Source organism: Salmo trutta, chromosome 8 (genome assembly GCF_901001165.1).
Source record: "Salmo trutta chromosome 8, fSalTru1.1, whole genome shotgun sequence".
NCBI lineage: Eukaryota > Metazoa > Chordata > Actinopteri > Salmoniformes > Salmonidae > Salmo > Salmo trutta.
In genome coordinates this window covers 13,597,518-13,610,540 of record NC_042964.1, presented here as the reverse complement: position 1 = coordinate 13,610,540, position 13,023 = coordinate 13,597,518, and the positions used below count along the sequence as shown (strand labels likewise).

General features: G+C 42.4%; 1 protein-coding gene across 1 annotated transcript in view; it reads right to left on the bottom strand.

Annotated features, from left to right (window-relative positions):
• LOC115198251 (adhesion G protein-coupled receptor A3) overlaps window positions 1-13,023 on the bottom strand; it is a 61,526-nt gene that overhangs the window by 34,805 nt on the left and 13,698 nt on the right. The window contains exon 2 of the mRNA XM_029760057.1: window positions 9,173-9,244. Within this exon, the coding sequence (XP_029615917.1) occupies window positions 9,173-9,244 (72 nt within the window). The remainder of the gene's footprint in view (window positions 1-9,172; window positions 9,245-13,023) is intronic.

Genomic DNA, 13,023 nt, shown 5'->3' with positions numbered 1-13,023 from the left:
GTTGTAATTGTCATTTATTAAAAAAATATATATATAAAATCGGCATCGGCTTTTTTTGGTCCTTCAATAATCAATATCGGCGTTGAAAAATCATAATCGGTCGACCTCTAATGTTGATGAGATATTCTGTATAGCTGAAGGTAATGTGTCACCCTATTAATTATGAAAATAGTTTAAAAAATCCCTATCACAAGGGTATTCAAAATCAAATTCACTAATTGTAGGCTAACTGTAAGCAGCCCTGTACAATCAATGAACCAACAACATAACCTAGGGGCTATATGTTCTCCGACTCATGGATAGACATTTTGGAGCGTAGCATAAGGTAACCAGTCCATCCAACATGCATAACAATACAGTCCACCCTCAAAGGCGATTACTAGAATTTGCTTAATTTTGGAGTATAGGATAGTCCAATTATGTACCAAAGACATCTTAAAATCAGTTTTGTTTCATGTTGTTCTGCCATGTGTAATATGCGGTAGGCTATGTATTGTAGAGAGGCACAATCATTATTTTCATTCAGTTATTTTTTATGCATACACTGTAATATGTGTATGGGAGTTATGAATGAATTATCACCTTAGAAAGCACTGTCCATTTAGTTGTATTAGGCTTTGAAACAACATCCACAACGACCATGTTTTACACTGTTTCAACCTGCTGTTGAACTTTTCTTCAAATTGATCATCACAGTGAGGTGAGTTTTGAAAGTATGATAGGCCTAATGTTTTGATAAGTGTTTGATGTGATTTTCTATTGTATTTGCATTGATGTCAGAGTGGTTAGATGGACAATAGAGCCCTGAGTACCAGGCCATTAGCGACCTGATGGAAGTTAGCAAATTGGGTACTACCAAAGCATGTCCTGAGTGCATAAAAGGAGATTACCGTGACTCAGTCACTTGAAATTGTACTGCGGTCATGACGCTAATAGTCACCGCAACAGCCCTAAGTAGAGAGAGTCACGAGTTGTAAGTTCCTCGGCATCCACGTCGAGGACTTGTTGTGGACCAACACCACCCCTTGTCAAGAGGGCGCAACAGCATCTCTACTTCCTAAGGCGGCTGAAGAAATTCTGCCTGTGGCCCCAGGTCCTGTCCAAATACTGCCACTGCACCATAGAGAGCGTCCTGACCGGTTGCATCATGGCCTGGTACGGGAATTGCTCCGTCCACGACCACAAGGCCATTCAGCGGGTGTTGAACTGCAACTCTTCTGGATTTTTCACACTCAACATTTTCCCGTGTGTATCAAGAATGGTCCAAATCCCAAAGGACATCCAGCCAATGGCAGGCCAGTGGTCGAAAACAGGTAATTGATTGATAGAGGATAAAGGAGGCTGACACGAATTGTGCAGAGCAACAGTTAGTCAACTGACACTCCAGAACTTTGGTGCCCAAAGACAACCAAAAATAATGCACAACTCATTGTAGCTTGACATGAATGGGGTATGGCAGCCGACGACCTTACAGAGTTCCACATCTTTCAGCAAAAAACAAGAAACTGCATTTGCAGTGGACTAAGGAACGAAAACACCGGACACTGAAGAATGTGAAAAACATTTCCTGGTCTGTTGAATCCTGGTTCCTGCTGTTTCACGCTGATGGGAGGACTAGGGTACGGAGAAAACCACATGCATCCATCACGCCGCGTGTCAACATTGCAGACAGATGGTGGTGGTGTGATGGTGTGGGGTGGGTTCTCACACATTGGGCCCCTTGATAAAAGTGGAGCAACGTTTGAATGCCACAGGATATCTGAACAATGTCAATCAGGTGCATCTCTTCATGACAGCAGTTTATCCATCTGCAAATAGATTTTTTTCAGCAGGATAGTACACCATGCCACATGGCTAAGATTGGCCAGGTATGGTTCCACGAACATGACAGTGAATTCATCTTACTGCAGTTGCCTGCCCAGTCACCAGATCTCAATACAATTTAGCATCTGTGGGATGAGATGGAACAAGCTATTTGGAGTAGAGATCCACTACCAGCCAACTTGACGCAACTGTGGGAAGCATTGGAGTCAACATGGGACGATGTATACCATGCATATCCAGTACATAAGACTAATACAACTTGAAACTTGTTATCTTATGCAATGTTGATAACCTACAGTTACACAATCTTCACAGGTTTCTTACATGCATAAAAGACTAGCATTCCTCATATACTGTGATTGTCCATAGTAATCGTTCCTTTTGAAACTCTAAACCTCTCCAGTCCTTCCAAATAACAAGGGATTATCCCTGCTTCATTTGTAATAATAACCATTCCCTCTGTCTTGACTCCGTGTCAGCTTTGGGAGAGAATTACTGTGCGACAGCAGCTAGCTTGGGTTCATATTATCGTGTCGGATGGTGATCATGTGGACTCAGTGGACCTCATCTCATGCCAGGGCACCTTTGGCCCTCACAAAACACTGTTGTTGCCACAGTACCCTGCAGTTTCACGGCCATGGCTGAAGAGGGCTAATCAGTTCCCGCCCCTGCCTGCCACACAACCAGCTGAAATCCCAAAACGCACCAATGCACACAGACAGACCGAAGCAGAGGAGAAACCCCCTTTTTGAGGGCTGTGGTCTGAGAAAGGAGGGAGGGTGCGGAGTAAGCGCATCACTGCATCACTGCATACAAACAGACCAGGGAACGGAATTATTTTTTGTAGTCGGAGAAGAGAGGGAAGGAGGGAGAGGGGATGAAGAGGGAGGGAGCTGGAAGGCAGAAAAGCGGGGATGCTTCAGCATGAGGCCGGGCTGGCATTGTGTGTGAATCCCTCTGCCGACACCTCTAGCCTTGGCTTGGCTTCATTAGAATGACAAAGCAAAGAGCTTCACTGGATGGGTGGGGGGGAGCACAATGGGAGCTGCTTTCTAAGGTAAATGTGCCACTGGCTACACGGTTCTTTCACACAGAGAATGAACTCGCCAGCCACAGCGACTGGCCGTATACTATGCATTAAGACGAAGTAAAGAGCACTAAAAGACTTCCTCGGCGTTGGAGGATCAAAGACGCTTACACTTAGCATCAGAAAAAGCCCCCGGGTTTATCTTACAGCCTTCCACTCTGAAATTCTAGCATCTGACCCACTTATAAAAACCAGGAGGGAAACTCTCCCCCAAACCTATAAACAATTTGGGAGCGGATGTCTTATTAATACGGAAAGGGAGTCAGGTGAGATCAGGCATGTGGCTAGTCCAAGCATAACTCAAAGAGCCACGGAGTATGACGTGCACTCATTGCAGTGCAGTGATATTCTGAAGCAGATCTATGCCTAGGTAAAACTCTACGTACATTCTAGGTAAAACTCTCAAACTTTAAATCACTGTGACCCAAAATTAGTTCTACCCAACCTTCAACCGCTTGGATATGGTTTCCGAACCAATACCAGATGACTGACTGTGGCCAAAAAAGGTTTCAAGTACCTCCCACGGGCAGATTCCTGACCCTTTTAACAAGACCTGGAAAGATTGGATGGAAAATATGCCCTTAAAATTCCTCATCGATGCAGTCATCTGTTACTGTAGCCTTGGGTAAAAGCTATTAATGGTCCGGGTATTTTATCTGCATGAAGCCATTCCAAAGCGATAAATCACCAGAGGTCCACAACACACGAGCCGAGAGCACTTCCTCGGAATCTCGGGGGAAACACGGGCGGCGAGATTCCAAACTCCAAAGACAGACGCTTTGCGCTGTGGCAGGAACGATGAAATTCGGCAGGCTCACGCCATCGTTCCGAAGCACACTCAATATTGACAGAGCACACCGCCTCAATAAATGTCTTCGCTGCCCATTGACAGGGAGGCAGAGAAAGTAGAGCAGGCCTACTCTGCATTGCTCCTGTCTAGCCTTCACTCTTACTTTCTGACTCGTCTTTCTTTTGCTCTCCTAACTCTCACTGTAGCTCAAAGCAATAGGTATACTTTCAACTAAGCTAAATTCTACTTCACTAACAGGTATAAGAATAGCTCACGGAATCATTTTTACTCCCATTAGAATCCCTAGATATTCTTCTGACTTCTGAAAAGAAACACTAAGAAATTCCTGGTGTGTGGAACAAGCTCGGATTGGATTCTGTATCATAACTGCAATATAGAACAAGGACCAAGTCTATAATAAATAAAGCACATGCGTCTAACATAGCACGTCCACAAGCTTTACTTACGCAATAAGGCCACGAGGGGGTGTGGTATATTGCCAATATACCACGGCTAAGGGCTGTTCTTATCACACGACGCAACGCGGAGTGCCTGGACACAGCCCTTAGCGGTGGTATATTGGTCATATACCACAAACCCCAGAGGTGACATTGCTATTATAAACTGGTTACAAACATAATTAGAACAATACAAATAAAGGTTTTGTCTTACCCGTGGTTTTAAACCGGGTGGTTCGAGCCCTGAATGCTGATTGGCTGACACCCGTGGTATATCAGACCGTATAACAGGAGTATGACAAAATTATACTGCTGTAATTACATTGGTAACCAGTTTATAATAGCAATAAGGCACCTCGGGGGTTTGTGATATATGGCCAATATACCACGGCTAAGGGCTGTATCTAGGCACTCCACGTTGCATTGTGCTAAGAACAGCCCTTAGATGTGGTGCTGTGCCTTGCAAAAGTATTCATCCCCCTTGGCGTTTTTCCTATTTTGTTGCATTACAACCTGTAATTTAAATAGATTTTTATTTGGATTTCATGTTATGAAAATACACAAAATAGTCCAAATTGGTGAGGTGAAAAAAATAACTTGTCACATGATCTCAGTATACATACACCTGTTCTGAAAAGCCCCAGAGTCTGCAACACAACTAAGCAAGGGGCACCATCAAGCAAGCGGCACCATGAAGACCAAGGAGCTCTCCAAACAGGTCAGGGACAAAGTTGTGGAGAAGTACAGTTCAGGGTTGGGTTATAAAAAAATATATACGAAACTTTGAACATCCCACGGAGCACCATTAAATCCGTTATTAAAAAATGGAAAGAATATGGCACCACAACAAACCTGTCAAGAGAGGGCCGCCCACCAAAACTCACGGACCAGGCAAGGAGGGCATTAATCAGAGAGGCAACAGAGACCAAAGATAACCCTGAAGGAGCTGCAAAGCTCCACAGCGGAGATTGGAGTATCTGTCCATAGGACCACTTTAAGCCGTACACTCCACAGAGCTGGGTTTTTACAGAAGAGTGGCCAGAAAAAAGCCATGGGATTGAGGTTCCCCTTCCAGCAGGACAATGACCCTAAGAATACTGCTAAAGCAACAATTGAGTGGTTTAAGGGGACACATTTAAATGTCTTGGAATGGCCTAGTAAAGCCCAGACCTCAATCCAATTGAGAATCTGTGGTATGACTTAAATATTGCTGTACACCAGCTAACCCATCCAACTTGAAGGAGCTGGAACAGTTTAGCCTTGAAGAATGGGCAAAAATCCCAGTGGCTAGATGTGCCAAGCTTTTAGAGACATACTCCAAGAGACTTGCAGCTGTAATTGCTGCAAAAGATGGCTCTACAAAGTATTGACTTTTGGAGGGTGAATAGTTATACAGGCTCAAGTTTTCAGTTTTTTTGGTCTTATTTCTTGTTTGTGTCACAAGAAAAAATATTTTGCATCTTCAAAGTGGTAGGCATGTTGTGTAAATGAAATGATACAAACCCCCCAAAAATCCATTTTAATTCCAGGTTGTAAGGCAGCAAAATAGGAAAAATGCCAAGGGGGGTGAATATTTTCGCAATTGGCCATACACCACACCCCCTCACGCATTATTTTTATTTGAATTTATTTTATTTTAACGAGGTAAGTCAGTTAACCTCTCTAGGGTAGGGGGCAGTATTTGCACGGCCGGATAAAAAACGTACCCGATTTAATCTGGTTATTACTACTGCCCAGAAACTAGAATATGCATATAATGTTATAATGTTTGATTTGGATAGAAAACACCCTAAAGTTTCTAAAACTGTTTGAATGGTGTCTGTGAGTATAACAGAACTCATTTGGCAGGCCAAAACCTGAGAAGATTCCAAACAGGAAGCGCTCTCTCTGACCATTTCATGGCCTTCTTGATCATCTCTAACCAAAACAGGGGATCTCTGGCATGACGTGACATTTTCTAACGCTCCCATAGGCTCTCAGAAGGCCCCAGAAAGCTGAATGGTGGCTTTGCAGGCCCTGGCTGAAAAACATTAGCGCATTTTGTAAGTGGTCGATCTGAGGACAATGAGACTGGAGGCGCGTGCCCGAGCTGACACCATGTTTACTTTCTCTCTCTTTGAACAAAAACAACCACTCCCGGTCGGAATATTATCGCTTTTTTACGAGAAAATGGCATAAAAATTTATTTTAAACAGCGGTTGACATGCTTCGAAGTACGGTAATGGAATATTTAAAAAAAAATTGTCACGAAGCGCGTCGGGACCAAACCAACATTTGTTATTGAAGTAGAAGTCCTGGGAGTGCATTCTGATGAAGAACACCAAAGGTAATCAAACTTTTCTAATAGTAAATCGGAGTTTGGTGAGTACCACACTTTGTGGGTGTCAAAATAGCTAGCCTGTGATGGCTGGGCTATCTACTCAGAATATTGCAAAATGTGCTTTCACCGAAAAGCTATTTTAAAATCGGACATAGCGAGTGCATAGAGGAGTTCTGTATCTATAATTCTTAAAATAATTGTTATGTTTTTTGTGAACGTTTATCGTGAGTAATTTAGTAAATTCACCGGAAGTGTTCGGTGGGAATGCTAGTTCTGAACGTCACATGCTAATGTAAAAAGCTGGTTTTTGATATAAATATGAACTTGATTGAACAAAACATGCATGTATTGTATAACATAATGTCCTAGGATTGTCATCTGATGAAGATCATCAAAGGTTAGTGCTGCATTTAGCTGTGGTTTGGGTTTATGTGACATTATATGCTAGCTTGAAAAATGGGTGTCTGATTATTTCTGGCTGGGTACTCTGCTGACATAATCTAATGTTTTGCTTTCGTTGTAAAGCCTTTTTGAAATCGGACAGTGTGGTTAGATTAACGAGAGTCTTGTCTTTAAAATGGTGTAAAATAGTCATATGTTTGAGAAATTGAAGTAATAGCATTTCTAGGGTATTTGAATAACGCGCCACGGGATTCCACTGGCCCAGAGAGGTTAAAGTAACTAACTTTGGCCTTCCGGATAGCCTGAGTGCACTTACGTATTTCTCATTTGCCTGAACGAGAGCCAGTCAGCTTGAGTATGCGTGTGCCGAGCCTTTCGCCAAATGCAATTCTTGAGGTGGAGTAACTCTGCAAGATCACGGTCAAACCAGGGGCTGAACCTGTTTTTAATTCTCATTTTCTTTATGGGGCGTGTTTGTTAACAATACCACTGAAAATATCAAAAAAGAAGGCCCAAGCATCTTCAACAGAGGGGATCAAGCTGATTCTATACCATTTTACAGAGGCCAGTTCATGAAGGAAGGCTTGCTCATTAAAGTTTTTAAAACAGTGATCACTAAGGTCATTACAGAAAACACCAGACTGATATCCTCACAAATAATCCTGATGGGTAACATCAAGAAGAGCAGCCTTTTCTGGGTGTTTGGAGTCATACCTTGTCGGATTGGTAATAATCTGAGAAAGATTTAGGGATTCCCATTGCTTTAGGACTTGGTCAGGTGGTTTAAGCATGTCCCAGTTTAGGTCACCTAGCTGGACAAATTCAGACTTAGTGTAAGGGGCCAGGAGAGAGCTTAGGGCAGGAGGGTACAGGCCGGTGCTGATGGAGGACGATAGCACCCAGCAACAGTCAACAAAGAGCTATTTGAAAGTTTAATGCTTAAAGCCAGCAAATCAAATTGTTTGGGGACAGACTTGGTAGAGACAACCGACCACTGAAGGTGATCCTTGGTAAAGATTGCCACTCCCCCACCTTTGGAAGATCTGTCTTGCCGAAAAAGGTTATAACCAGAAAGGTTAACATCAATATTCAAAACACTCTTCCTTAACCACATATCAGTAATGACCAACACATCTGGATTGGAGCTGTGAACCAACACTTTCAATTTATCAATTTTTAGGTAATAAGCTTCTAGTGTTAACATGCAGAAAACCCAGGCTTTTAAAAGAGCAGAAAGCAGTGAAGCAGATACCAAGTCAGAATTGGGGCTAGCAACAGTAGATGGGCCAGGGTAAACATGCACATTTCCAGATATCATCAACAGTAATACAATCAAGGCACGGCAGAGGACAGGGAGAGCTCTGCAGTGCTGATTTATAACATCTGAATGTGCATCAGATGGCAACAAGATCATATTGTACAGCAATTTCATCAGGTAACATGAATACAAAGCCGACGAGAGCTGGTTAGAATAACCAATAGAGAGTCAGAGTCCCGAGTGTGGGAACAAACAGTCTGTCCCGCGGTTGGGAAAAGAAAGTTCGTATCCAAAAAAGCATGCAGGGGTCATGAGGCGAATAGCGAAATAACAAAACGCACAAGAAAAAAATAACGACTTGAGGCTAGCCATCGTAAGTTCAGAGTCACTCGCCCCAACAGTGCCTGTGTGCTTTATTGCTTAATATACCACGGCTTTCAGCCAATCAGCACTCAGGGATTGAACCATCCTGTTTATAATATGGTATATCTGGTAAGAGTGACGGGGTTTGTTTAAGACTCACTGAAAAGAAGCCGGCACATTCCGGAAGTACTGTCCTACTAAGAGCATCCCATTGTCCGACAACAGTTAACTCTGGAGGCCATACCTATTTTTAACCCTCTCTAGTGCCATCCCTCCAGTCCTCAACTACTGACTGGTATTATTAACCTAGGCTAAGTGCTTGATGCCTCCTGGTTTTGTGTGACCTGGATGTTCTGTTGGCATGAAGCCAACGTGCATTTCATAAGGCATCCGTCATATTGTCATGCAGGATTTCTGTACTGACTGGTTGTCAGTGGCATTAGACGTGCGGTGAATGTGTGTCTCGTCAAAGAGCACGTGGAGAGCAAAACATGATTCTTGATATCGATTGGCACACTGCCGTGATAGTCCTTTTTGTTGTGGTGGCCACATTTTAAATGCATATACGGGGAAACGGGGGTGAAAGGCATAAATGACACTCATTGTTGATTCTGTCATGGTCAGAGCTTGTGGGAAACATGAGAGTATTATGAAAAATAATAAGACTCACAATCTTTCCAAAGTAGACAGCCCGATGAAGGATCCATTCCTCAATTCCTGAATTTTGTTGTTGCTTAAAATCCTGTGAAGAAAAAAAAGAGATGTATCAACCAGTAAAAGTGTGTCTACATCAATAAGACACCCCAAAAGACAACATTTTAACTACAAATATACAGCAGCTTTCAGCAGTAAGTAGTATTAATAGAATCTCAACTAAACTGCATTTCACATACTAAAACTAGCTCATTACCCAACCAGGAGTCTACTATGGACATGTTTAATTCCATCAACACTGAAAGAAAGCCAAGCTCTAGTAATCCCATCCCATTGTCTCTCAACCCTCCATTCATGGAATGTTCTCTAGCGCCAGGAAGAGGGTAAAATAACTTTCTTCTGCCCACCATGTACTTCCATGATGCTAAATTGGTAGCATGTGTCTCTACAGTGTACAATTCATCCAGGTAGGCGAGATGCGATAACGTCTGTTGCATACTTTCCGTCAACCCTCTTCCGCTTTGATGTTTAAAGGTATAATAATCGGATCCAAAAATGCGGTGACTCACTTTGAGATTGTTTCCAGAGTGCTACATGAAGTCATTTGATGTAAGGTTATAGGCTTGATCGTAGACACCGGCAGTTCAGGTGTTTGGTCTCAAACTTCAATAATGATAGATTCGTTGGCAACCATGTATTATCGTTTCATAGGGGCTAGATCCACAAGTCCCTGGTATTGCTGAATCTAGGTTCAGACTAGTCCAGGTCAGGGCAACAACGACTCAATGAAAGTATGCTTTATTTGTCTGAGATAAATCGGATCTCTACATAGTAAGATGCATCACATCCTTAATGAAATTACCTCCAAGAATCTATTCAATCAGATAAAATAGCAAGTGTTGTACTTTTTGACCCCTTATGAAATTGAGAAAAGCCCTCAGAAGATGCTATGAGGTAATCAAAATTGTGGGAGCTCAGGCAACTGAGCTCCACTCATAAAGCAGTCCACAATTTGATAACACCTCCATCCTTCAACAGATCTCTTCAGATCAGATTGTGCCTCAACAATATAAATGTACCAAAAGTCTCTTCATTCAACGGAGGAAAACGGGAGAGGCCTCGCAGAAAACATGTTGTTGAAATTCGACTTTCAAATGTCAAGACTAGTGCAAACACATGACCAAAGCTTTAATTATTATTATTTTTTTATTGGGGGCAGAGAAAATGTCCCGTGTTAGAAGAGCATACATTTGAAGTGTTAGATATCGCATAATATAAGCAAAGAGCTGGCTAATTTTAACCCCAAAGTACAAATTCTTGCCCTTTTTTCAAATCTCTACTCACCCTGTGCTAGACACCTCAATTCGCACCCTCTCCCCCCGAAGGCTTAGTAATTGAATAGTGATGTTTACTCCTGTGGGAAGACCCAACTGGCTTGTGTTGTGGTCATTCTGTTTTTTGACTTTCGGGAGGGGATGTGGTAGGTCACACACAACCAGTAGCGACAACCCCCAGCCAGATTGGAGTCATTACGGGTGTTGAGGGCTAGCTTTATTACAGGGTTGGCTGGTGAAGACTATCGATATTTTCTCTTCCCTGCTCCCAACCCCTCAGAGAGGAAACACAAACAGTTCCTGTGTTTCACGACTGGCCCCGTGGCCCATGCATTCTTCAATGCGTGCAGAAACTCCAGATGTCGGGGCGAGACTGCAAAGTCTATCACTGCTCTCGACACATACTGATGATTTAGGCAGAGCCACAGGGGATTCACACAAAGATCTTGGGTCGAGAAAATCATTGAGGAATAACTGGTCTGACCCAGATTTATATAGCCTATGATGCTTTATTGTAAGGATCGGGGAGGGATGATTTAAATTCCAGTGCGAATCCTAAGTAAAGTACATCAATGGGTTTTTTACAGATGATAATGAGCACCAAGATGAAAGCAATTAATGCTTTGAATGAATTATGTTTATCTATATATTTTTTTTGTTGGGGGGGGGACTCTGCTGCCAGGAAGATGGTGCTGACAGACGTGGTCGCGCTGCTTCTAGCTCCTAAGCAACTCTGCAGTATTTGTTTTTAGCGTGTGTTATTTCTTACATGATTAGCCCAGAACGTTTGCGTTATTACATACAGCCACAACCATTTTGCTACACCCGCAATAACATCTGCTAAATGTGTACGTGACCAATAAAATTGGATTTGACACGTTCATAACAAGTTCAATATATTTTCTCTCTCAGGACCTGAGTGACCTGTAGGCACATGCAGCTCCAATCGCAGCTTTGTTCATCCACAAATATCCCTGCTACTTTCATAGAAAACCGCATAATTGTATTCAGAATTAAAGACATAACAGCTATATTACAAAACACACACACACACACACACACTCGTAGGAATTATTCAAGTCCGGCTGGATAAACATGCACGTCCAACCGTGTGACTCTCCAACTGTCCAAATAAATCTGTGTAAGAGGCTTCTCCTGAGAGTCATGAGCTCTGTTCTCCCTTCCCCCTCTCTTCCTCCCTCCCTCATTCTGTCCCTCCCTCTCTCCTCCTCTCCCTCCTTGTGTCCCTCCTTCCTCCATTCCACCCTCATCCTGACTGGTGTGTGACCTCAGTGCGAGGGGAACTGCTTCGCTTGCGTGACTGCAAAGAAACCTGTATATAGTTTACCATAAACTACTACCTCTGAACAATGCGTGTTTATAGTTCTGCTGTCTGAGCACTCATACCATTCACATATTCATTGGGATAAGGGTTCTGCATTGTAGATACATATAGGAGCCTACAACGAAGAATATATACTGTAAAGAATAGATGTTGTAAAGCTGTCGAATAGATGTTGTAAAGAATAGATGTTGTAAATCTGTAGAATAGATGTAAAGAATAGATGTTGTAAAGCTGTAGAATAGATGTTGTAAAGAATAGATGTTGTAAAGAATAGATGTTGTAAGCTGTAGAGTAGATGTAAAGCTGTAGAATAGATGTGAAGCACGGCAAAGAAGGCCTATAGACTGAGCGAGCCATTTCAGCCTGACTGAGCCTGACATGCCTACCGTAATTTCCGGACTATTAAGCGCACCTGAATATAAGCCGCACCCACTGAATTAAAAAAAGATATATTATTTTGAACATAAATAAGCCGCACCCACTGAAGCCGCAGGTGCCTACCGGAACATTGAAACAAATTAACTTTACACAGGCTTTAACGAAAGACGGCTTGTAACAAAAATAAATAGGCTTTAACGAAACACGGCTTGTAACAAAAAATAAAAAATTAGCAGTAAGCTTTAGTTGTCTTTTTACACTGAGTCAATTCCTCACGTTGCTGTTTCCAACGTCTTATCATCGACTCATTAAGACCAAGCTCTATTTCCTTTTCCAACAGCCAGATCAATCGCCTTCAACTCGAAAGCTGCATCATATGCATTTCTCCGTGTCTTTGCCATGATGAGGGTGACAAAATGACTACCGTAATCAGAATGATGGGAAGTTTGAGAGCGCTCGATTTAATCTAAACAGTAAACAAAAAAGTTGTTTGACCTTAACCCGTTCAGCAATTTCATTGGTCTAATGAAAGCTTCATGCCGCCAAAAAACTGAGCACGTCACAGAATGTGTTTTTTTGGAGAGAAAAAAATTGAAAGCGGTAAAAATCCATATATTAGCCGCGTCATTGTTTAAGCCGCGAGGTTCAAAGCCTGGGAAAAAAGTTGCGGCTTATAGTCCGGAATTTACGGTAGTTAAATAGAGGTTAAATAACTAAATAAATAAAAATACAATTTCAAAAGTGAACGTAGCCAGTGAACGTATTGATTCTCAATAGGTAGATAAATCCTGCACTGAAGAACCATATCCA